General features: G+C 44.3%; 5 protein-coding genes across 8 annotated transcripts; 2 read left to right on the top strand and 3 right to left on the bottom strand.

Moving 5' to 3' along the window:
* Positions 1-337: 337 nt before the first annotated feature.
* On the bottom strand, positions 338-3,600 carry gdpgp1 (GDP-D-glucose phosphorylase 1). Of its 2 annotated transcripts, none has more exons than XM_029154476.3 (2): positions 3,455-3,600; positions 338-2,987 (listed from the first exon to the last, which is right to left on the bottom strand). In XM_029154476.3, the coding sequence occupies exon 2, from the start codon at positions 2,977-2,979 to the stop codon at positions 1,882-1,884; it is 1,098 nt and encodes a 365-aa protein (XP_029010309.1). In that variant the 5' UTR covers positions 2,980-2,987; positions 3,455-3,600; the 3' UTR covers positions 338-1,881. The 2 variants fall into 2 exon arrangements, with proteins under 2 accessions (XP_029010309.1, XP_029010308.1); XM_029154475.3 differs by having other exon boundaries at positions 3,388-3,463.
* A 324-nt stretch (positions 3,601-3,924) lies between these two features.
* On the top strand, positions 3,925-11,993 carry LOC114856994 (titin-like). Its single transcript, XM_029153014.2, has 4 exons — positions 3,925-4,070; positions 4,554-4,659; positions 5,076-11,342; positions 11,499-11,993. Exons 1-4 carry the CDS (start codon positions 4,050-4,052, stop codon positions 11,531-11,533), a joined length of 6,429 nt encoding a protein of 2,142 aa, XP_029008847.1. The 5' UTR covers positions 3,925-4,049; the 3' UTR covers positions 11,534-11,993.
* A 487-nt stretch (positions 11,994-12,480) lies between these two features.
* Positions 12,481-14,026, top strand: LOC114856999 (calcium and integrin-binding protein 1-like). Its single transcript, XM_029153021.3, has 7 exons — positions 12,481-12,639; positions 12,871-12,905; positions 12,984-13,089; positions 13,192-13,345; positions 13,443-13,561; positions 13,670-13,758; positions 13,845-14,026. Exons 1-7 carry the CDS (start codon positions 12,589-12,591, stop codon positions 13,864-13,866), a joined length of 576 nt encoding a protein of 191 aa, XP_029008854.1. The 5' UTR covers positions 12,481-12,588; the 3' UTR covers positions 13,867-14,026.
* An 85-nt stretch (positions 14,027-14,111) lies between these two features.
* On the bottom strand, positions 14,112-16,398 carry LOC114856998 (RCC1 domain-containing protein 1-like). Of its 2 annotated transcripts, none has more exons than XM_029153019.3 (8): positions 16,223-16,398; positions 15,937-16,146; positions 15,668-15,833; positions 15,454-15,575; positions 15,266-15,370; positions 14,612-14,746; positions 14,496-14,525; positions 14,112-14,372 (listed from the first exon to the last, which is right to left on the bottom strand). In XM_029153019.3, exons 1-8 carry the CDS (start codon positions 16,395-16,397, stop codon positions 14,215-14,217), a joined length of 1,101 nt encoding a protein of 366 aa, XP_029008852.1. In that variant the 5' UTR covers position 16,398; the 3' UTR covers positions 14,112-14,214. The 2 variants fall into 2 exon arrangements, with proteins under 2 accessions (XP_029008852.1, XP_029008853.1); XM_029153020.3 differs by having other exon boundaries at positions 14,612-14,743.
* A 176-nt stretch (positions 16,399-16,574) lies between these two features.
* unc45a (unc-45 myosin chaperone A) lies at positions 16,575-22,076 on the bottom strand. Of its 2 annotated transcripts, none has more exons than XM_029153018.3 (19): positions 21,902-22,076; positions 21,602-21,794; positions 21,028-21,185; positions 20,856-20,945; positions 20,598-20,765; positions 20,275-20,443; positions 19,972-20,142; positions 19,712-19,883; positions 19,321-19,621; positions 19,148-19,242; positions 18,893-19,034; positions 18,651-18,791; positions 18,412-18,539; positions 18,260-18,326; positions 18,062-18,175; positions 17,864-17,979; positions 17,559-17,676; positions 17,320-17,475; positions 16,575-17,217 (listed from the first exon to the last, which is right to left on the bottom strand). In XM_029153018.3, exons 1-19 carry the CDS (start codon positions 21,923-21,925, stop codon positions 16,930-16,932), a joined length of 2,811 nt encoding a protein of 936 aa, XP_029008851.1. In that variant the 5' UTR covers positions 21,926-22,076; the 3' UTR covers positions 16,575-16,929. The 2 variants fall into 2 exon arrangements, with proteins under 2 accessions (XP_029008851.1, XP_029008850.1); XM_029153017.3 differs by having other exon boundaries at positions 21,028-21,203; positions 21,902-22,075.
* Between the last annotated feature and the right edge of the window lie 435 nt (positions 22,077-22,511).

The following is a 22,511-nucleotide window of genomic DNA, read 5'->3' as shown; positions in this document are numbered from 1 at the left end:
GATTGTTGATCTTTATCTTAAGCCTGAATGTGATCCTAAAGTTAAGCCTTTTGGTTATGTTTCAATCTACATTTATCATTTATATTCTGAACAGGATATATGATATAATAGGATATTAGGAGCCAGGGACATCCTGTATACAGGCAGCAATGTTTATACTAGTCTGGCCACAGTGCAAAAGATCCTAATCCAGCCATTGAATTCAGGCGCTACATGTCATGAAATGTCATCATCCATAAAATATTACTTCAGTGTCCTCCCTCAACGCAAACACTGCTGAAAGACACCCAGTATCTCTGGTACAGGACTGTATGTGAAGCTAGTCACATGAGTAAAAACAAACAGGCTTTACTTTCTATACTAACCAGGAAGCGACTTATTTGCTCTGAGGCCCACTCCATGGAGCATTAATGGTAAATAATGTGTATCCGTGCTGGGCCCCATTAGAAATACGCATGACGGGTTTGACTCAGTCAACCATCACAGCCCATAGGTTCAAGGTTGAGACAAGAGCCTGCTCATAAATAATAAATAAAAAAATAAGGTTTACTGACCAGCACCAACATTAATACATTATGACAAATAATGAAATGTGATGGAGCGTGGAGGGAGATCGCATTTCAAGCATTCTGACCTTAATGTGGCACAATCACTGTAGAGGTCACATTACGCAACAGCACGTATAGAATGATCCACGTTTGTAGCCACTTTGTGGCCCGTGCAGGACACGGGGCTGTCCTGGAAGTGACCCGACGCTAACTGGCATGACTGGATGAAGGCTCTGAAGGTGACTCGCTGTAGACACATCAGTTATTACAGATATCCTCTTAAATATGACACAGCCTGGTCATTTAAATCAAACCAAAATGTTGACGTTGCTATCAATTTGAACGTAGTCCTGAACGCAGACAGACCGACTGCAAGCTGTTGTCCCGCTGGAACAAAACGAGCACGTCAGAGCTCAATGAGCTGCTTTTGTGCTCACTAATGATGAACCTCATTAAAGCGTGTGCGCTCATTGATCTCGCCGCTCCGTTTGGCGCTGCTACCGTGGTGATGTAGGTCTGGCAGATGATGTGCTCTTCAGGGGTGATGGAGTGGAAGGGTGAGGCGTGGAGCGCGTGCGGTGGACAAAGGCAAAGTAAAGGTTGTGAGTAAACTTAGACATCGTGACAGGAACTGCCCGTGAATTTCCAAAGCAGCCACACTGGCGTCTGCCGTCGTTAATTACGCCTGTGCTCTTCCTACTGTGACATATCAAAATGTTTTCTAATAAACAACAGCGGCTTTGAGAAGCTCCTCAGACCGCTTAAGCCTCTGTATTAGTACCTGGAAATGACGAAATAACATATACACAAACATAGTATTACTTGAATAAACAATGCATTCATTTGTCAAATAAATACAGTTGGATTGGATTGGAAATAAAATATTACATCATTCATTTTTGAGGTGGAAGTCTGTGTTATGTTTCTGCCAGATTTTTGTATCTCCTAATAGAAAGGTGTGAATTGAGAGAGATCTTTCAAGTGGTGTAAAGGTTTTTTCTCACACCTCAGGGTGTATCAGCAGTGACTGTGATGTATGTTTACACAGCTCATCTGAAAACTAAAACTGAAAGTTGTGTATAGAATTTTAGAAACTAAGCCACACCACAGTTGTGCTTGTATATATTTTTCAGACAGGAAATCACTCTGATCTCAAGACCATTATGCACTTCATACACTCACAGTAACTGTGGTAACACAGACCTGAGGAGGACACACACAAAAATGGGGTTATCTCGTTTATAAATACATTAATAATGCCCATACATTTTTGAACTCATGAAGCACGGACCCTTTAAAACGTGTTCAGTACAGTAGTTTGGTGTTCAAATCATTAAAGATTGCTTAAATGACGAATGAGCTTCTGTTCCAACTTGACGAAGTCCTGATCAGGCAGAAGATATCTCTGAATGATATCCACTACATCTTTCTCAGTAGCGAGCTCGTAGTCCTTCTTGTTCTTAAAGGGCAAATGTCCAGCCAGTTCACAAAGAGCCACGTTGAAGGCGGACTCCTCTTTGGCACCGAAGGAGGATTTCCTGGGCCACACAGCGATACGCACACCTCTTCTTGAACACTGATCCTGCTCTTTCTGTACGGAACTACAGGGCTGACATCCTCTGGTCACGAACAGGTTGTGTGCAATGTTGCCATCCACTAGAAAGTCTGTGACTTCACAGATGGCTCTGGCAACTCTGTCCACCGTGTCCGACTCAGTGTAAAACAAAAAGCCTGGGGGCAAGTCTAGCAAGCGATAAAACCCTCTCTCAGGAACCAGTGGCTTGACCGACACCGTTTCCAGCTTGAGCTCGTGGCTGAGGTAGTATCCATGTAAGTGCAAATGGTTCACAGACGCAAACGCACCAAGACTGTTGAACCCCACGCGAAAGCCGAGGTCGGAGCTGAGGAGGACACATTCGATGCCGACCTGGATGGCAAACCTCGTCAGGATCTGTGGGAAGCAACATGTCGGGTCTGGAACAAACAGGCAATGTCCGAACTCCAAAGGACTGACATTGATTAGCACAACCATCCTACAGTGTTGATGAGACTGCCCATTGTCTTGTATGGCGGTTTCTTGCTCTGCATGCTTTGTCATCTCCAGTATGATTTCCTCTGGATTGATCTTGTTGAAGTTGAACTGTTTGGCATTGAACGCCTGCTGAATGCTCAGTATCTCCTGAGGCTTCCTTCGCTCTACGCCTCTTTGAATATTCAGCTGGGCCACATAACCACAGTGGCCCGGGAGGACACGTGTCTGTAAATCACCTAGAGGATAGCGGAAAAGTCCCTTCTCCATCCTCTCTGTCCAGCCGGCTTGGATGCGTGTGTCAAACTGTGATTGTGCCAGTCCTGCCTGAGGACCGTTTCCACTGCTCCGACACATGTCTGTGACAAAGTCCTGGCTGCTGTACACGAACTGGAGCGGCATGGTTGCACCTGCAGTTAAACAGTGAGGGACGAGTTTGACAATACTGCTGAGTCATTAAATAGGTCACAGTGAAATGATGGACAGCAGCAGGGCTTCAACTTTCTACATGTAGTTATTATATTATTATTCAGGCTGAAAATGTTTACCAATAAACAGATTAGTATAAAATGTCAGAAATCAGTGTCGTTCGTGTTTTAGCAGCCATTATTTACATTAACAGTTAATCTTCTCAGTTACCTGACGTGTTACTTTAGCGCAACTGTTGTGAAATCTACATTAGTGTTAGAAACAATAATAAACCTGAGTCGTGTCGTGCACGTGGCTGAGACCAAAGAAAACAACGTCGTCTTTTTGTACACAGGCTTGTTTGTTGTTGTTTCACAACAACAGAGGCGTGAATATACTCACGTTTTAATTGCGACTCTATAACACCACGTCGAAGTCAACCACACGAAACATAGAATGAATGACTTACCATTTGCACTTCCTTACACGTCACAGGCATGTGTCTTTTCCTGTTATTGGGTCCCGTGAATCTCGTGTAGCTTCGACTGCTAGCTTCCACAGCTTGCTACTTCCGCTACTCATTTCCGTTTTGTTTCTTCAGAATAAAAGCTTCTATTCGTCTCTATCTCCCTAGCCTGTGCGCTCCTCTGTTCTTAGTGAGGTTTTGATGTTTGTGTTCATTTTATACGTTATGACAGATGATAGAACAGTTGAATTCATTCATAACTATTATGCATTTAAATACAAATGGAAACCGAGGGCACGTAGTAGATGATCAGTATATCAGGCTGTTTGAAATACAGTGTATAATCTGTCATGCAGATAATCCTCCACTAACTAGACTTTAAATACAATATGCAGCTGTTGACTCATCTGCCAGTTCTACCACCATGACACAGTGGTGTCACCTTACTTTGTGACCAATCAGGCATGGTGGTTATTTTAGTCAGTAGATGCTTTAGAGGCAGGCAGTAGGTTGGCTGAGCCGTGTTTTACTGCAAACACTATTCGAACTGTATGAACATTTTATTTCTCATACACACTAAAGATCAGTAAGAAGAAGGATGGAAGCAAGCAACAACCAAGTAAGTAGAATACTGGATGTTTTTGAGAATTGATTATAAATTGGTAGTAATATTGGTACTGTTGTAATGAAATTGAGCAGGAGAAGACTAAATTCACAGCTTTGTGAATTTAGTCTTCTCTCTTCTTTGTGTTCCTTTCAGTAGGGCAATGGCTTATAAAAGTTTGAAAAGATAATAAAATAGTTTAAACTGTGTGACAGAACAGATGGCAGCCTGGGGTGTCATGCCTACAGTTATTTTTAACACCATCAAGAGTTTCTGTTACCAACGCACCACACTCACAGGCTACATACAGCACTAGGTGGCTTAAAGCACCATTTAAAATTAGTTATGAAACATTGACTTTCACTGAATATGTGTGGCACCTATATGATACACTTACTAACAAACTAACAAACTATCCTCTTGAAAAAAATACACATGTTGCCTTGATTGTGTTTCTATCTACTGGAGCCTTTCTTTGGTTGTTCTGCTGTTTGCTAGAGAGAAAAGAGATCAGAAGACAAAGCTGCCACTGTAAATGTAAATATGACTCAGAACACTGGTGCAGCAGAGGATTCACAGTCACCGTCCATGTCCACTGTCTATGGTATGTCCTACTCACCCATGTCTCACTTAAAATCTAAAAAGTAAATGTTTATATTATTTGAAATGTTATAACTTTAGAAGATATTATAGGTCATTACATGACATGATTACATGATTAAGAGTAATGTTTTGCTCAAAATTTAAATTAATATTTTTTACTAAAATAATTATTTGGTAGTAAAACATGTCATAATATTTAGTAGCACATGCAAAACAATTAAAATATTTTACGTATTTTATGATTTGAAGTACTATGCACTGAATAGTATTAATAATAAAATAATTTTAAGTAAATTTACAGTAGATATATTGTATTTACAATATCTGGGACCCTACTGTAAATTGTTTCATGAAATCAGTCAGTGGTGTCACAATGGTAAACTTACCTGATCACATTATTCATTCATTCATATTCAGGACAGTCTGCAACATCTGGCAAGAACAAAGACCATACCCCTAAGACTAAACGTCACCCTGTCACTGATGAAGAAAATGCTATTATGCCAAAGCTCCAAATCACTTTTAACACATTCACAGTCAAGAATGGTGAAGAGCTCAAAGTGGAGATCCCAGTGACTGGAAACCCGGCACCAAAGATTGAATGGAAAAAAGATGGTCAGGCTGTTAAAGAGACTTCAAGACTAGAGGTTTCACATACGCCGTCACTAACACGCCTCCATATCAGACACGCTGTCAGGGAACACTCTGGTCTGTACTACGTCACGGCAAACAACAGTGCTGGAACATACACGGGGGAAATCACCGTGGTTGTTCTTGAAAAGCCGGACCCTCCCATGGGGCCTGTGAGCATTGATGAGATTAGTTCTGATTATGTTACCATATCCTGGACACCGCCTGCCTACACAGGAGGCTGCCCGCTAGACAACTATATAGTGGAGAAGCGTGAAACTACCAATACAGACTGGCAGACCGTATCAGCCACAACAGTGAGGACCACAATCAAAATCACTAAGCTGAAGACAGGCAGCGAATACCAATTCAGAGTGTTTGCAGAAAATCGGTATGGAAAAAGTACAGCAGTTACTTCTCCCATTGTAATTGCACAGTATCCGTTCAGTACTCCTGTGGCTCCTGGCACCCCCTTTGCTTCCACAGTGTCAAAGTACAGCATGGTGGTTGAATGGGAGCCCCCAGCCAAAGACGGAGGCAGTCCTATCACTGGCTATCACCTCGAACGCAAAGAGAAGAACAGCATTTTATGGACCAAGCTGAACAAACTTGTTATACCGGAGGCTCGTTTCAAAACCAGTGGGCTGGAAGAAGGCATTGAGTATGAATTCAGAGTCTTCGCTGAGAATATTGCTGGACTCAGTCCCTCGAGTAGAATATCTGAATGCTATGTGGCTAGAGACCCGTGTGACCCTCCTGGTAACCCGGAAGCTGTCGTTGTTACCAGAGAGAAGATCACACTTCAATGGGCCAAGCCCAGCTATGACGGTGGAAGCACCATTACAGGCTATGTTGTGGAGAAGAAGGAGCTTCCAGATGGCAGATGGATGAAGGCGAACTTTACTAATGTGATTGAGAATGAGTTTACAGTCACAGGTCTGACAGGAGGCCAAAGTTATGAGTTCAGAGTAACTGCTAAAAATTCTGCTGGAGTTTGGAGCTCACCATCCAAAAGCATCACCATCATCGCCCAAGATGTCATTGAAGGACCCACAGCATTCATTGATCCTAAGTTCAAGAGTACCACTGTTGTTCAGGCTGGTGAGACATTTGTTATGGAAGCCGATTACTTTGGTAAGCCACTGCCTGAAGTACTGTGGATGAAAGACGGAAAGGAAATTGACAAAGCTACACCAAGAATGGAGTTTAAGAACACACTCACTCACACAACTGTGACCGTCAGAGACTGCACGCGAGTGGATGGGGGACACTTTGTCTTGAGCCTCAGTAACATTGGTGGGACTACATCCATTCCCTTTAATGTAAAGGTCCTGGATAGACCCGGTCCACCAGATGGACCTCTGAAAGTGAAGGTCGTAAATGCTGAGAAGTGTAATCTTCACTGGGGTCCCCCTTTAAACGATGGCGGCGCTGGTGCTTCTCACTATATCATTGAAAAAAGAGAGACTAGCCGTGTTACATGGACGCAAGTTGAACCTCATGTCGAAGCGGTCAGTTACAAAGTGACGAAGCTGGTGCCGGGCAAAGAGTACATATTCAGAGTTGCTGCAGTGAATAAATTTGGTGTTGGTGAATTTCTGGAATCAGAGCCCTTCGTTGCCCAAAACCCTTTCACCACACCCAGTGCACCTTCTGCCCCAGCAGCCAGTGCTGTGACCGGTGACTCTGTGATGCTGACGTGGGAAAGACCGGAGAGGGATGGCGGCTCAGAGATCGATGGCTACATTGTAGAGAAACGTGACAAGGAGGGTGTCAGGTGGACTAGATGCAACAAGAGAAGACTGAACGATTTGCGCTTTAGATGTACAGGGCTCAGCGAAGGACACTGCTATCAGTTTAGAGTAGTGGCGGAAAATAGTGCGGGCGCTGGTGCACCCAGTGAGCCCAGTGAGTACGTGAAAGTCTGTGAGGCTACTTACCCACCCGGTCCCCCTACCAACCCCAGAGTAACCGACTATTCAAGCAATACCGTGTCTCTGGCATGGTCCAAGCCCATCTATGATGGCGGAGCGGCCATCGACGGCTTCATAGTTGAAATGAAAGGAGCAGCAGATGTTGAGTGGGTCACATGCACGCCAAGCACAGGCGTAGAGGACACAAGCTTCACCGTGAAGAGACTGACGGAAAACAAGGAGTACAATTTTCGTATACGTGCCGTTAATGCTGCGGGAGTTGGAGAGAATGTGACCGTACCTGGGTCTGTGAAAGCGGTGGAAAAACTGGAGGCGCCTGAGATTGAGCTGGACGCTGCCTTGAGGAAGATCGTAAACGTTCGCGCCTGTTCCACTTTACGCCTGTTTGTTGCCATTAGGGGAAGGCCGGACCCTGAAGTCAAATGGACCAAGGAAGGTGGAACTCTCAGCGAGCACGCTCAGATTGAGGTAACAAGCACCTACACCGAGTTACTTATTGAGAACATCAACAGAAATGACACTGGGAAGTATGTGTTGACTGCAGAGAACTGCACTGGCTCTAAAACATCATTTATCAACGTGAGAGTATTGGACTCTCCCAGTTCACCAACAAACCTAGAGGTCAAAGACGTGAAGAGAGATTCTGTGACCGTCTCCTGGGAGCCGCCTCTCATTGACGGAGGAGCAAAGATCCTACATTACATCGTAGAAAAGAGAGAGGAGTCTAGGAAAGCATTTACGAATGTCTGCAGCAGCTGTGTGAGAAACTCATACAAGATTGACAATCTCCAGGAAGGATGCTTTTATTATTTCCGTGTCCTGGCTGTGAACGAGTTCGGGGCTGGACTCCCAGCGGAAACCACAGAGGCTGTCAAGATGTCCGAGGCTCCTCCGCCTCCCGGCAAAATCATGCTCAGTGATCTTACCTGCAGCAGTGCAAAACTGTCCTGGGAGAAGCCCGAGCATGATGGGGGAAGCAAGATCACGTGTTACGTTGTAGAAATGCAGGCCAAGGGAGATGAGACATGGACAACGTGTTCAGAGAGTAAAGCTCTGGAAGCAGCTATTAATGGGTTGACAAAGGGAAGGGAGTATTACTTTAGAGTTAGTGCTGTTAACGAGAAAGGGAAAAGTGAGCCAAAATTGCTGTTGACACCTGTTACTGTAAAGGACACAAGTGCTGAGCCCATGATTACTTTGCTGAGTAACACATTCAGCGTGAAGGCAGGGAACGACCTAAGGATCGACGTTCCATTTAGGGCCGTGCCTCCTCCGACGGCGGCCTGGAGAAAAGACGGCAACGTGCTGAAAGAAACAAGCAGAGTAAACGTGACGACATCTGACACGTCATCTCAGATAGTTATCAAAGACGCCACCAGGGTAGATGTTGGCGTGTATGAGGTGACTCTGACCAACTCTGCTGGAAGCACATCTGCTGAGGTCTTTGTGACTGTTTTCGAAAGGCCCGGGGCGCCGAGCGACCTCAGCGTAGATGAAGTGAGCGCCGACTTTGTGTCTTTGTCGTGGAAGTCACCAAGTTATACAGGAGGGTGTCAAATTAGTAATTATGTTGTGGAGAAGAGGGAAACTGGGAGTACAGTATGGCAGACTGTGTCAGCTACGGTGGCCAGGACATCCATCAAAATCTCCCGTCTGACGCAGGGCATCGAATATCAGTTCCACGTCGCCGCAGAGAACCGCTACGGCAGGAGTCCCTTCGCTGAATCGGAACCCATTGTTGCTCAGTACCCCTTCAAGCCTCCTGGTCCGCCAGCAAACCTCTGTGTCATCCAGGCGTCAAAGTCTGTGATGGTCATAGCTTGGAACACACCAGACAGCAACGGCGGCAGCCCTATCGTCGGATACCACATTGAATGCAAAGACCAGAGCAGTATTCTGTGGACGAAGCTAAACAGAAGTCCAGTAACCGAGACCCAGTTTAAGGTGACGAGCGTTGAGGAGGGTCTGGTTTACGAGTTCCGGGTTTGTGCCGAGAACATGGCGGGTGTGGGGCCCTGCTGTGCGGCGTCTGAGCCAGTAGCAGCGAGAGACCGGTGCGACCCCCCGCGCAACCTCGCCGTCACAAACATAACGAACAGTTCAGTGTCTCTCTCATGGGACAGACCGGAATATGACGGGGGAGCCAAAATAACGGGTTACATCGTGGAGCGCAAGGAGCTGCCAGACAGCTGCTGGCTGAAGTGCAACTTCACCAACCTACAGGAGACCTTTTATGAAGTGACCGGCCTTGCGAAGGGGGAGCAGTACGACTTCCGCGTCATTGCCAAGAACTCGGCCGAGCTCTTCAGCGCACCCTCCCAATGCACAGGCGTGGTTACGGTGCAGCATGACGTGGAGCCACCCAGAATTACCCTGGAGGACAAATTTAGGCAGCCGGTGGTTGTCAAAGCGGGTGAGCTCCTAAGAATAGAGGCCGACATCTCTGGTCGCCCCAACCCCACTGTGTTTTGGCTGAAGAATGGCAGACACGTTGGGAGCACAGGGAGGGTGGAGATAACCACAACAAAGACACATACTTTGCTACTGATCAGAGAAAGCGTTAGGAAGGACTCTGCACAATATACTCTGACGCTGCAGAACACTGGTGGCACCATTTCTAAAACTATTACCTGCAAGGTTTTGGACAGGCCGGGCCCACCTGCTGGACCTCTGGAAGTGTCTGGACTCTCAGCGGAGAAATGTACACTGTCATGGGGACCCCCTCATGAGACCGGGGGGGCAGAGATCACACACTACATCGTCGAGAAATGCGAAACGAGCCGTGTAGCTTGGACCCTCGTGTACGGCGACATGATGGCAACTACTTGTAAGATCAGCAAGCTGCTCAAGGGAAATGAATACTTGTTTAGAGTGAGGGCAGTGAACAAATATGGGGAGGGTGAGAACTTGGAAAGTGAGCCCGTTAAGGCTGTGGATCCCTTCACCATTCCATCGCCTCCAACTGATGTGGAGGTCACAAATGCAACCACCGAGGCTATGACCATCTGCTGGAAGAGGCCGGAGTCCGATGGTGGCAGTCGCATCAGCGGTTACGTGGTTGACAAAAGGGAGAAGCTGGGCGTGCGCTGGGTTCGGGTCAATAAAAAGCCAGTCTATGACCTACGAGTCAAAGCCTGTGGCCTGCGCGAGGGATGCGAGTACGAATTCAGAGTCTTTGCTGAGAACGCTGCCGGGTTGAGTGACCCCAGTGTTCCGTCCCCGCTCACCCTGGCGGAGGATCCGAAATTCTTGCCTTCTCCTCCGACAAAAGCCACGATAGTTGACTCGTCCAGATCCTCGATCACTCTGTCATGGACCAAACCGCTGTTTGATGGTGGCAGTCCAGTTACAGGGTACAAAGTTGAATACAGAAAACCTACAGAGGAAGAATGGTCGGTTGCTGTTCATAACACAGAGGCGAATGAATTCACAGTGACTGGACTCACATCAGGAGAAAAATATGTTTTTGTTGTTAGATCTATAAATAAGGTCGGCATCAGTGAGCCCAGTCCACAAACAGACCCTGAAATGGCCGTGGAAAGAGAGGAGGAGCCAAGGTTTGATATTAGCCCTGACATGAGAAAGACGCTGCTTGTAAAATATGGCAGCTCCTTCACTTTGACTGTGCCTTTTACAGGGAAACCTCTCCCTAGTGTGACATGGGAAAAAGCAAATGTAGACCTGCGAGTCAGAGGCCTGATCACCACCACCAGCTCCGTCAGCTCTATCACAGTAGAACAGGCAACACGCGATGACTCTGGCAAATACTTAATTAAACTGCAAAATGTGGCTGGATCTGCCTCCTTGTCTCTGAAAGTAAACGTTCTGGATTCGCCTGGCCCACCCACTCACATAGAAGTTAAAGACGTGACCAAGAGCTCTGCCACGGTTACCTGGGACATCCCAGAGAACGAGGGGGGTGCCCCAGTGAAGAACTACATCGTAGACATACGTGACATAAGCCGAAAGGGCTGGACGAGGCTCACCGACAAATGCCGCAGATTATCCTATAAGGTGTCAGACCTTGAGGAGGGAGGAATGTACTTCTTCAGGGTTACTGGGGAAAATGAGTATGGCGTTGGTGTTCCAGCCGAGACCAAGGAGGGAACAAAGATGACAGGTACGATCTGCAAAGTGTAATTAAGTACTATTCTATTCTATTCTATTCTATTCTATTCTATTCTATTCTATTCTATTCTATTCTATTCTACATGTTTCAGTGTGCAAAATCTTTTTGAGTTGAAAGTAATAAAATTCTATTGTCCTTTTATTTCAGATACAACGGACTGGGAGTCAGATCTTGGAGCTTAGTCTCTCTCTTTTCAAGATTTAAGTTCATAATCTCAAGTCAAAATCAACCCTCATCTAGTTTGCATCTGCAGCAACATTCTGTTTGGGTTTGAATATATATTAGTATTGAGGTATATAGTTTGTGTTATTCTCAACAATGTTTTACTGTATGACATGCTGTGGATGGAGGAACCGAATGCTGCTATTTTGTAGTTTTATTACAGTAAGATACATGTTTTTTGTTTGTATACTAACAAGTCTGATTATTGCCATCTTTTGTGTAAAAGTAAAAGAACAAATATATTGATAGTGATATAGTGATACTGTTTGGCAGATAAAAAAACAATCTGGTGTTTTATACAAAATTGTACACAGAAAAGTAAGGTAAAGATTATTTCTGTATAGAACTTGCTTTTACTAAAACAAAACTGTCAAAATCCCTAGAAGTTTGTTGTTACCTGCAATAAATTAAGAAAAATAATCACAGGTGTTTGTTTGTTTTTGGATGTCTGTGTGAAAACATTTCTAAAGAATAAGAACATGATCAAACAAAACATATACACAGTAGGAGGCAAATTTAGTGTCATTGGAAACACACTTACTGTATCTGATACATAAATACAGGTGATTTGCAGGGATGTTGACGCTTAATTTACTTGTGACGTAACACTTTTTAGTGCAGTAATGTGAGACACCTGCCGTGAAGTACAGCAGGTGGGGCTATTGAACCAAGCAGAATTACTTCGTAAGTTAGGTGCTAAGGTAACTTTAGAAAAATGCATTGAACTCTGTTAATATCAAGCAAATAGCAATGTGCCGCTACCAACTTGCTGCAACACCCAAATTGGCAAATAAAAGTAACTTCACCTGCTTGAATCACTATACAAAACTTAATGCATAATCGTAGCGACACAGACTGGACAAGGCGTTCGAGGCTACGTCACTACGGGAACCATTACGTAGCTATAAAACACAGGAAAGAGCGAACGCGCCCTCCGATACCCGGAAGTAAGTCGCGTTGTAGTTCGATGCTCAGCTAACCGTTCAACAACACAACAAAAGTCCGAGTCTTCACGATGGGAGGCAACACAAGTCAACTTAGCAAGGAGAACGTGTCAGAATACCAAGTAAGTCACCGTGAGCACACTTTATTTCGCAAGGGACGTCGTAATTGATGAAGTTGCGAACAAGTGTTTTTACATGTCTCAATAAGCGAGGACCAGTCAGGGGCCATCTTACAGTAACGCTTTATGATATATGTCAGTGCGGCGTATTTTGTGTTGAGCTTGTAAAGGCTTTAAAGTTTAAGTTGATATAGTTTATATGTTGTTGTCATTCTGACTCGCCTCTACTTTTAGGAGCTGACTTTCCTAACGAAGCAAGAGATCCTCCTGTGAGTTGCCTTTGGCTTTACAGCATTACAATAACACAGGAACCCCAGTACTAACCTGGCGTCGCTGTTTGCTCGTAGCGCCTACAAGAGGTTCAGTGAACTGTACGAGGACAGGAGGAGCTCCCTGGACCCTCGTACCTCCAGAATACCGCTGCAAAAGATGACGGAACTACCAGAACTCCGGGTAAAAACCGTAATATGGAGGAGATGTGACGTGCTCGTCACTTTTACTGCACTTTTACAGTGGTCAAGTGCACTGACACGTTATATGTGCGGTCGTTCTCAGTCCAACCCTTTCAAGCACAGGATCTGCCGCGTGTTCTCGACTTCTGAAGTGAAGGATGGAAGCCTGTCGTTTGAGGACTTTCTGGATCTGTTGAGTGCCTTCAGCGACTCTGCTACTCTGGAGATCAAATCCCACTATGCATTCTGTATATTTGGTAAACCTGCTGGCCTCAATTGAGCTATAATTATATAATATAGTAATATAAATTAAGTGTTTGGGTGTAAATATACATGTTGATTTATTTTTTTCAGACGATGATAATGATGGGACCCTCAATCGTAAGGATCTGGAGAAGCTGATTAATCACCTGACTTCAGAGTCTGAAGACACAAAGCTGACCAGAAACGAAATGGAACAGCTCATCAACAATGTGAGTTCACTGCACTTCACGTCTCCTCTTCGAGAATGCATGAAGACAAACTATATGGTTTTAAAAGGAGACAACACACCCCTGTGTCCATTGCCCATGTTTTTATAGATTCTTGAAGAATCTGACATTGACAAGGACGGAACTGTGAACCTCTCGGAGTTTCAGCACGTTATTTCCAGATCACCCGATTTTGTCAGGTATTTATCCTATTGCACATTGTTGCATTTACATGGTATCAAATCAAATTTTCTCGCTCTAACTACTGTTTGATTTCTTTCTGAAGTTCATTTAAGATCGTGCTGTGAAAACCGGCAGTGGGATGTGGAATTACCCTTGCATTCTCTTCTACTGGTGTTAAATTTTAAATGAGAGAATTTTATACATTTCCTTTAAAGTATATTGAATAGTGGATATCAATCTTTTACTATTTTACTGTATGTATTGTGCATGAAAAATTAAACTTTTTTCCTGTTTTTTTTTTAAAGTATATAAAGAATATTAAATGTATATACGTTTTCAATATTAAAGTTTTAAGAGACAAACAAATAAATTATGATTGTAACAAAATATATTCAGCCATTTCATATTTGATCATTTACACTTCCAGGCATATTGTACAAAGTCCACTGTCCGTGTTTATGAGGAGATTCTTTTTAAGCACATGCTACATCCTTCTTGATGACTGCAGCAAAAGTGTTCCAGGCCCCACACACTATGTCAGTGACACGCTGCTGCTGCTCCCTGAAGAACTCCACACGCTGGGGCTCATCTGAGCTCATTACATTCTGGTGTCCCAGTTGACCATATTCACCTAGTAACACAATTAAAGGCGGACTAAATTAGATGGTGATTTGCCTGTTGTGATAATAGAAATTAATACATTATCCAGATTTAACTGTTGTGCCAAATGAATTCATTATCAAGTCAAACATACCCCAGCCCCAAGTGTAAAGATCGCCTGCACCTGAAATTAGAAAATTGGAGATAATTATGACAATGAAACCGAAAAGCCAGGAGTTGTGCTTCACTGTTATCTAGCTATTGTCCTACTTGTTACTGCAGCTGTGTGACGGGAGCCACAGCTGACTGCTGTGATTTCACATGATGGAGTGACATCCAGAAGGGCTGGGAATGCCTGGATCGATATGAAGACGTCTTCATGTTTCTGTTCGTCTTGTGGTTCTTCTGTAGAAGATGAGCAGTTAGTACTTATTAAAGTGAAAAAACAACCCATGCATTGCTCATGCATGAGTGACTACGCACTGAGCCACCATAAATGAACTGTGTTGAGAAAGGGCATTAAATGAATCCTCATCTTTTTATTTAGCTGCAGCACTTGCAGGAAGTGACCACACATATTTATTATTAGTTATAGCTCAGCCAGACAAACATGCAGGGACGATTTTGTACAATAACAGTTACAATAACAGTTTCTCATAATAACAGTGAAGCAACATGTCCTATGACATTCCTATAACCCCTCAATTACTGTTATTCAGAGATACTGATGCCACGCTAAAGCAGTTCTCACCCATGAATACTAACCACCATGCAGTGTATTGGGGTAAATGACAAAACATCTGGATTGAAAGACACAACGTAGGGGTAGAAATGCAACATGTTCGCCTATGTTTTAGGTTACAGGTTATATATTGTCATTCCTTGTCAAACCATATTTGATTAAGAACAACAGAGTGCACCAACCTGCTTGCTGGCTGATTTGCTGCTGCTTTGCTTTACTCAGACCTCTAGATGGTAGTCCAAGCTGGCCACTTTCATTCCAGCCCCACACATAAAGGTCACCTCCATCTGTGAAGAAAAGGTTGTTTGAGGTTTTTTTTTTCCTCCTCAGGGCAAATGTATGAAACAAACACTATGCGTAAACCATATACCGCTAATGCAGGCAGAATGCCATCCTCCTGTAGCCACGCGGCTCATGGGCATCCCCCAGAGTGCCTCCACCACCCTGGGTTCTTCCTCAGAGATAAGGACCCCGTGCCCCAGCTGACCGTGACTGCCAAATAAACACACAACGAAGGATCAAGACATGCAGGGTCATGATATTACCCACATCCCCAATGGAGGAAGCATAATTACTAGTTTTACCTGCCCAACCCCCAGGTGTACACAGCCCCAGAGGCCGTGACAAGGATGGCGTGCTCTGCACCCAGTGCCAGACTCTTCGCTTCTAGGTGTGGAGATAAGGAGTGGTAAAAGGGGGGGCTGGGGGTGATGTAACCCCCCGGAACCAGAGGGAGCTTCACAGGGGGTCCTGAGGAGTAGTAAAAAGTACGCTCTTTAGCCAGTCATCACAACATGCAAAAACTGGTCATCTCCCCTGTGGATTATAAGATTTTTTTTAAAAGCAACCCTACCAGAAATGTCGGAGTCTTTTAATTCCATGCTCCATGACGCAGTCTTCGCTTCCTGCTGCAGATCCCAGCACTCAACGCGATCTGAAAAAGCCAGAGTCAAGTGCGACTCGCTGATCTGAGCATCTTTACATCCGCGACTCTGCTGCCCGTAAACACCGCAGGCCCTGGAGACGCCGACGCCGAAGCCCGCCAGGCGCACGCCGCCGTCCCCTAACGGAGGAGACACGTCAGCACCGCAACACGGAGCGCTTAGGCCCAGCAGTGAGCTAGAACCCCCGGCTCTCACCGTCCGGATCCGCAGAAGCCGTTCGGCTCCAGCAGGCTGAGACTCGGCTCGTCCTGAGCTCCGTGGGTCGAAGCACTTTGACTTCCTGAGTGACGTCACTCTCTTCTTCTTTCATCGGTGTTTCACGGACACATATTTGTCCGAATGCGTTAAAGCCGAACCCGAACCACCGCATTGAAGGCACGTTGTGTCTGTTGGTACCGAGAGTGAGACGCAGTTGTCTGCAAAGTTACCACGCTGCTGAGCGTGGCGCATTAGTGCGCATGCGCGCTCGTACTCTTTTTACTTTGTCATACATTTATTCCTCAAAGTTACAATGAAAAAACATACAAATAAACATATGGCAATGTAGTAAAGTGAAACATTTTATATATATTCGCCACACATTTAGGCGAATGAATGAAATGTGCTTTTTGTAAATCAAACATACAATTAAAAAAAATAAAAAGTAGTGTCAACAGTGAAATGTGTGTCTTAAGAAACTTCAGTAAGGAATGACCAGATGTTTACAGTCGGCTTGTGAAATAGCTGTTCTATAAGACCACGTGGTTAATACCTTTTCAGCAGTTAAATATTGCTTTTAGGCTTTTGGTTAAGACACATCAGCCATTAAGGGTCACATCACAGTCAGACCATTTTGATTTCCTGCAATACCCTTCACTGGTCCCACATAATTCTTGACCCATACACGCACTGCAGTTGTGTTTTCAGGGCTCATTTCCTTTGTGCTTTTCCTTCTCTTCACTGCTCCTGATGATGCCGTACTCCACAGCCTTATCCAGGCAGTTCTGAGCTGCCTTGGAGATGGGCTCTGGCTTGCCCTCTCCTCCCTTCGCCAGTACAGACAGGATCTCCAAAGCTTCACTTTCCATGAGGGTCTCAGCAAGGCTCTTCTCTGCCTGCATCATGTTCTGAACAATAACCACTCCACGATAACGAAGGTCTGATATTTCACTTAGCAGCAGCGCCTGTATAATCTCTAGCCAGTGTGTTGTCTGAAAAGTGAAGAAAAACATATGATGGAACACAAAACACATTTTTTGTAGTAGTAGATAGTAAAAGTCCAGGGACAGTGAGTGTCTTGCTACAAAGCTTACTGTTCCGGGGATGCGGGCACAAAGCTCAGGCTGCTCAGCCGTCAGCATGGCCAGGGTTCCTGCTGCTGCTTTCCGCAGTCTTTCATCCTCCTCACCACTGTAGAGCACCAGAAGCTTCAGGCGATCATTCCCAGTGGCCAAATACAGCTTCTGTACCTAAAACAAAAAGCTCAGATTTTATCTCAAGGCAATATAACTGTTTTGCCACATAATCTACGATTAATAATAGAGGGCCATACCTCTGCATTTAATACTAAATTACACATGCATTCTGTGGCAGATGCTCGAACTAGGTCATGTTCCTCAAACATGTAGCCTTCGATTTTTGGAAGCGCTTTTTCTTTTATGATCTTTTGTCTGTAAAAGAATAAACTTTGTTAACAGAGGGATATACTCATAACTTACTTTTGCCTGAGAAAGGCAGTTTTGCAAATTCATACAAAACAATTTGGATTTGAATTTAAACTTTTATGTTATGCTTAGTTTACAATTGTGTATTTTGAGCGTTTTTATCCTTGGGAGAGACCTCCCCCTAGTGGCCAACCTGAGTCTGTCACTGATGCCAGCCAGATTGGTAAGTGCCATGAGTGCCTCAAAGTTCTGAAGCAGGGTGCACTCCAGACTCAAAAGACTAACAAGTGGGCGCACGACTTCATAGATCTGAAAGCATAAATAACACACGATTAAACAGGAAAACATTTTTTTTACATCTTTTAGCTGATTTTTTTCCGATTAATCTCACCCTTTCTCCTGGAAAAGCAATCTCTGGGTTAGATGTGATTGTTATCTTTGCCAGGGCTTGGGCTGCTTTGATTTTTCCTGCATCTGTGTTGTCTGAGGCCAGTGGGATCAGAGCCTGTGGAGGACAACAGTACAAATAAATAATGCAATACAGCTAAAGCAAAATGGTTGGTGCAGTTCATTTATCATAGTGTCATACCTTTCCTCCACCCTGTGCCACCACTGTGCCTCTGTCTTCCTGTCGTTCCACCAAAGCAAGGAACACCCTGGCATTAGAAATTACATTAAGCAAAAACCCACAGATAGAACCGTATGTGAAAAACACTTGAGGCTAAAGTGTAGACAGGATACCTGGCGATGCACTCCCTGCAAGCCTCAGTGAGAGCTGGACTCTCCTGCTTGACCATACAAACCAAGGCAGACACCACACCAGCCTCCAACAGCTTCACCAGCCTTTTCTCCACAAAGGAAGGTGCATCCTAACATGTGACATGTCAACAAGACTCATTTAAAACACATAGTCTTCTGCATGTAAAAGAATTAGACTTATTGGAGAAAATCAAGGAGAAGATTTGTTTGATGAATGAAACCTTGGGGTGCTCCTCTGGAATGTGCTGCTTTGCATACTTGGCCAGCTCCACCAGCTGAGGGTCAGGCTTCTCCACTTCATAACTGTTGGTACAGTTCACTAATGTGGAGCCCAAAGCAAAGAGCACCGTCTTATCCTCAGACTGCAGAAACAAAGAGAAAAAACAAGCCCATCAGTCATTTCAAAAGTCACAATTAGAGAAAATATGATGCATTATGTTTGGGACGCAAATATTAATCAAACCTTTGCGAGGTCAAACATTGCCAGGAGAGCGTTCTTGTCTTCCACCACGTCCTCTTTCACATCCGCATCAAATGTGAGGTAGGCGAGGCCTTCCACAGACCATCGGCGGGAAGTTAGAGGCAGAGATTCATTGCACAGCCACCTGTTAGTAAAGGGGATGCAACTGGCCCATTAATCCCTATCCAAAACTCCAGTTCTAAATTGTGATGGAACAAAGTAAAATTCAAATCGAGATTCGTAATTGACCACACATACTTCCTGCACTGCTTGGCAAGCTTCAGTGTGGATCCCTCTGCAAACTGCTTCATGCTGAAATCTGTCCCTCCTGCAGATCCAAGCTTGCACAAACCCTGGATAATAACATAGGAAACATTTAGTTTTGCCTTCACGTTGCAATGTTGCTGCCTCCAGCTGTCTGCCATACTTACCACCAGGGCTCTGACGCGTATCCTGTCATTCTCGCTGTTCTTGTAGAGGTCCTTCAGAAGTGACACGCCATTAGCGGTGATGAAAGAGGCTCTCTTTGCTTTTCCCGCAGCATGGATAAGAGCCTCCACCGCTACCTGCTGCTGAGTTACGTCTTCTGAGGCGCACAGAGAGATCACTGCGTCCATCATTCCTGACATCTCCAATGTTCTGTTACCTGCATCACTTGGCCCTTGGAGGAGCACAGACACTGTCTGGATTGCTCGCAGCTTCGCGTTCAGGCCAGCACAGCTAAAATGCTGCCTATAAGATAAAAGTTTTGTTTTGTTTTGTTTGATTTGTTCAAATCATATTACAATATTAGACGTGTAGAATTAACAGTTCTCAACTTACTGAACATATTCTTCACAGAGTTTTATGAAGTTGTCTCTCTCTTTGTCACTCTTTAGGTCATCAAAGAGTTTGCTAAGCAGGACTGAACAGCTCATGTGAGAGTTGTCTGTAAGTGGTGGTCCTTCTGAGAGCTCAGGTACTGTACCAGCCACCTCCAGGATCTTCTTCAATCCTACAATACAGAATAAAAATGTACTGAATGGCTGCAGATAAAATTTGTACAAATAAATTATTCGATTACACACAAATGTATTTCACACCGTGGTCTATCGTCCATAATGTGAGGGAGTTGTCAGGATTCTTCAGGGACTTGCGTGGTACTTGCTTAACCAGGAGGTTGATGGCGCTGTCTCTGCCTGGGCCTGACACATTAGATGCTGGCATCATTTCCAAAAGGTGGCGCAACATTGAACGAAGCTCCTTGGACGGTTCTGTGTGAGATTCAAGGCCAATAATTGTCAATTGCACAGTAGAAAAACAGCCGATACACACAGATGACAGATACTTTGCCTGATGACATGCAGTGAAGCCTAAACATAAACATAATGAGAATCCAAACTCACCAGGAAGTATAGCCTCCTCTTTCCCTCTGATCTCCTTTTTCATGCCCTCTGTCAGAGCCTCAAACATCACCTGCAGCAGGTGGCAGGCAGCCAGAGACACAATGGAGGCTCCTGATCCCATTACGGCACACAGCTGCTCCATTCCCAACTCATTTACTATAGCCATAGTCTGGGAATAAAGTAATTTATGTCAACAGAAAATAACTCAATTGTTATTATATGTGGTTAGATTGTCCTGACAGGCACAGATGTACACACATGTATTACATATTACTCATATTTAAGACTATTAGCTGATTACATTTGGAGGACATCAGACTTACTCTAGATTGATGTCCTGTGCACAAACCAACCAGTGTTCTGAGAGCAGAGAGGACGACCTCCTCCTGCTTTGACTGAAGAAGCTTTTGAATTAACTTCACTCCATCATTACGGAAAATCTGCTCAGCTCCCGCGTCTTCTCGAGATAACACCACTAGATTTTGAGCAGCCTGAAAATTTCAAATACCATTTATGTTGTAAAGCAGTTTAGTTTTAGAATTGATTACAGAAATAGCATGGGCTTTATGAGCTACTGTTACCTTCTGTCGATCAGAGTCTTTTGCAGATGCATCTAAGAGGAGCGAAAACATTTGCTGCACACGAGCATCTGTGGAGTTTAACTGTGCTGACTAAAAGGAAAGAAAGACTCTAATTAGCAACATTTATAAAACCAAACTACAATGTCCCTTTTGAACACTTTCATCATAGCACCTTCTGCTGGATGTGTGCTCCCAGCTGTCTGAGCAGGTCCTGGAAGGCTTTATTCCTGGGTTCCAGCTGGGCACACCTCTGAGCATCCATAAAGGCCTGGTCAAGACGGCCCAGCTTTTGAAATGCCTGAGCCCTACGAAACCTGGCCTTCACATCACCTGGATCAACATCGAGAGCTGGAAATAATGAGAGCCTTCATTACAGAGTTATATATTGGTAAATTGGTAAAGTGCGTATGTATGTATGTATGTATATATATATATATATATATATATATATATATATATATATATATATATATATATATATATTCATATATAGTGTCAGTAATCTATTCAATTAAAGTGTTAAGTGCTTTACACATGTATCAGTGCCTGTGTCATATTTGCAGCTGCTTTAAGTTTAGACTCTCTTCTGCAAAAACTCCAAAGCAGTTCAGCCCACAATGACACAGTACAGAAAATCTACCTGCAGTAAAGAAAGGGGACTTATATCGAGTGCTTACAGGGTAAGATGTGTGTTTCTACTTTTGATCACTTGGCTGCACACTATGCCCACAGTAAGTGTATCCCACCTTTGGAGGCATCGCCCTCTGCCTTGTTGTATTCCTCCAGCTTCAGGTAGCAGGCAGAGCGGTTACGGTGCAGAACAGCACTGTCTCCTTGGTTGTCACTCAGCTTCAGTGCTTTGGTGTAACAGCTGATGGCGCCTTGCATGTCCCCCGCTTTAAAAAGGCTGTTCCCCTCCTCCTTTAGCGCTGCATGGTCCTGAGTTACAGAAAACGGCTCAGGGTGACACAGTGCTTCGAGAAAGTGCATCTCGTTCAAATCCGCTAAGCTAAAAATGCTAACCATCAAAACTGTTGTTCGCTTACCTTTTCTTTTTCACTCCCACTCATCTTGAAGATGTTACACCCAGTGTAGCTTCACTCGGGTAATTTTATTACTTAACTTGATTCAGTTTTGACACTAACACCAATAACTTCAGTGAAACATGTTACATCCAGTAACGCTTCCGGGAGTCCGGATGACGCCGGTGACGTCGACGTAGCAGCTCCGCCACGCGTCATTTCCATAAAAGGAAAAGAGCAGCGCGAGCCTGTCCGTGCCCATCTCTGCTTTATTTGGTTATTAGTGGGAGAGCTGAACAGCTCTCACACTATTGTTATCTTCGGTCTTTATTATTAGTGGGAGAGCTGAACAGCTCTCACACTATTGTTATCTTCGGTCTTTATTAGTGGGAGAGCTGAACAGCTCTCACACTATTGTTATCTTCGGTCTTTATTATTATTATTATTCTTCTTCTACTTATTCCGCCCTTTTTTTGATTGCTATCTACTTTTTAACGCTTCATCGTAGAATTGTCGTTCAACTTTCTAAACGTGTGTCATCTTTAGGAGATGTGGGCTATTACTTTTTATGTTTTCAGCTTTTCAACTTTTAACGTTATTCAACTTTTTTCATCGTTTTTTTATAATGGTCGTC

This window comes from Betta splendens, chromosome 6 (assembly GCF_900634795.4).
Source record: "Betta splendens chromosome 6, fBetSpl5.4, whole genome shotgun sequence".
NCBI classification, from domain to species: domain Eukaryota; kingdom Metazoa; phylum Chordata; class Actinopteri; order Anabantiformes; family Osphronemidae; genus Betta; species Betta splendens.
This window is presented reverse-complemented; position numbering and strand designations above follow the sequence as displayed.

Bases quoted from the DNA above. Each gene is read 5' to 3' on its own strand.
- gdpgp1 (XM_029154476.3), bottom strand. From the start codon at position 2,979: ATGCCGCTCCAGTTCGTGTACAGCAGCCAGGACTTTGTCACAGACATG.
- LOC114856994 (XM_029153014.2), top strand. From the start codon at position 4,050: ATGGAAGCAAGCAACAACCAA. The intron at 4,071-4,553 runs GTAAGTAGAATA...GCTGTTTGCTAG, and splicing joins TGGAAGCAAGCAACAACCAA to AGAGAAAAGAGATCAGAAGA. The intron at 11,343-11,498 runs GTACGATCTGCA...CTTTTATTTCAG, and splicing joins GGAGGGAACAAAGATGACAG to ATACAACGGACTGGGAGTCA.
- LOC114856999 (XM_029153021.3), top strand. From the start codon at position 12,589: ATGGGAGGCAACACAAGTCAACTTAGCAAGGAGAACGTGTCAGAATAC. The intron at 12,640-12,870 runs GTAAGTCACCGT...CTCTACTTTTAG, and splicing joins AGAACGTGTCAGAATACCAA to GAGCTGACTTTCCTAACGAA. The intron at 13,090-13,191 runs GTAAAAACCGTA...GGTCGTTCTCAG, and splicing joins CGGAACTACCAGAACTCCGG to TCCAACCCTTTCAAGCACAG.
- LOC114856998 (XM_029153019.3), bottom strand. From the start codon at position 16,397: ATGCGGTGGTTCGGGTTCGGCTTTAACGCATTCGGACAAATATGTGTC. The intron at 16,147-16,222 runs GTGAGAGCCGGG...CTCCTCCGTTAG, and splicing joins GGCTTCTGCGGATCCGGACG to GGGACGGCGGCGTGCGCCTG. The intron at 14,526-14,611 runs GTAGGACAATAG...TTCTAATTTCAG, and splicing joins TCACACAGCTGCAGTAACAA to GTGCAGGCGATCTTTACACT.
- unc45a (XM_029153017.3), bottom strand. From the start codon at position 21,925: ATGAGTGGGAGTGAAAAAGAAAAG. The intron at 19,243-19,320 runs GTAAGTATGGCA...GTTATTATCCAG, and splicing joins TACGCGTCAGAGCCCTGGTG to GGTTTGTGCAAGCTTGGATC. The intron at 18,176-18,259 runs GTATGACACTAT...TGTCCTCCACAG, and splicing joins TGGCACAGGGTGGAGGAAAG to GCTCTGATCCCACTGGCCTC.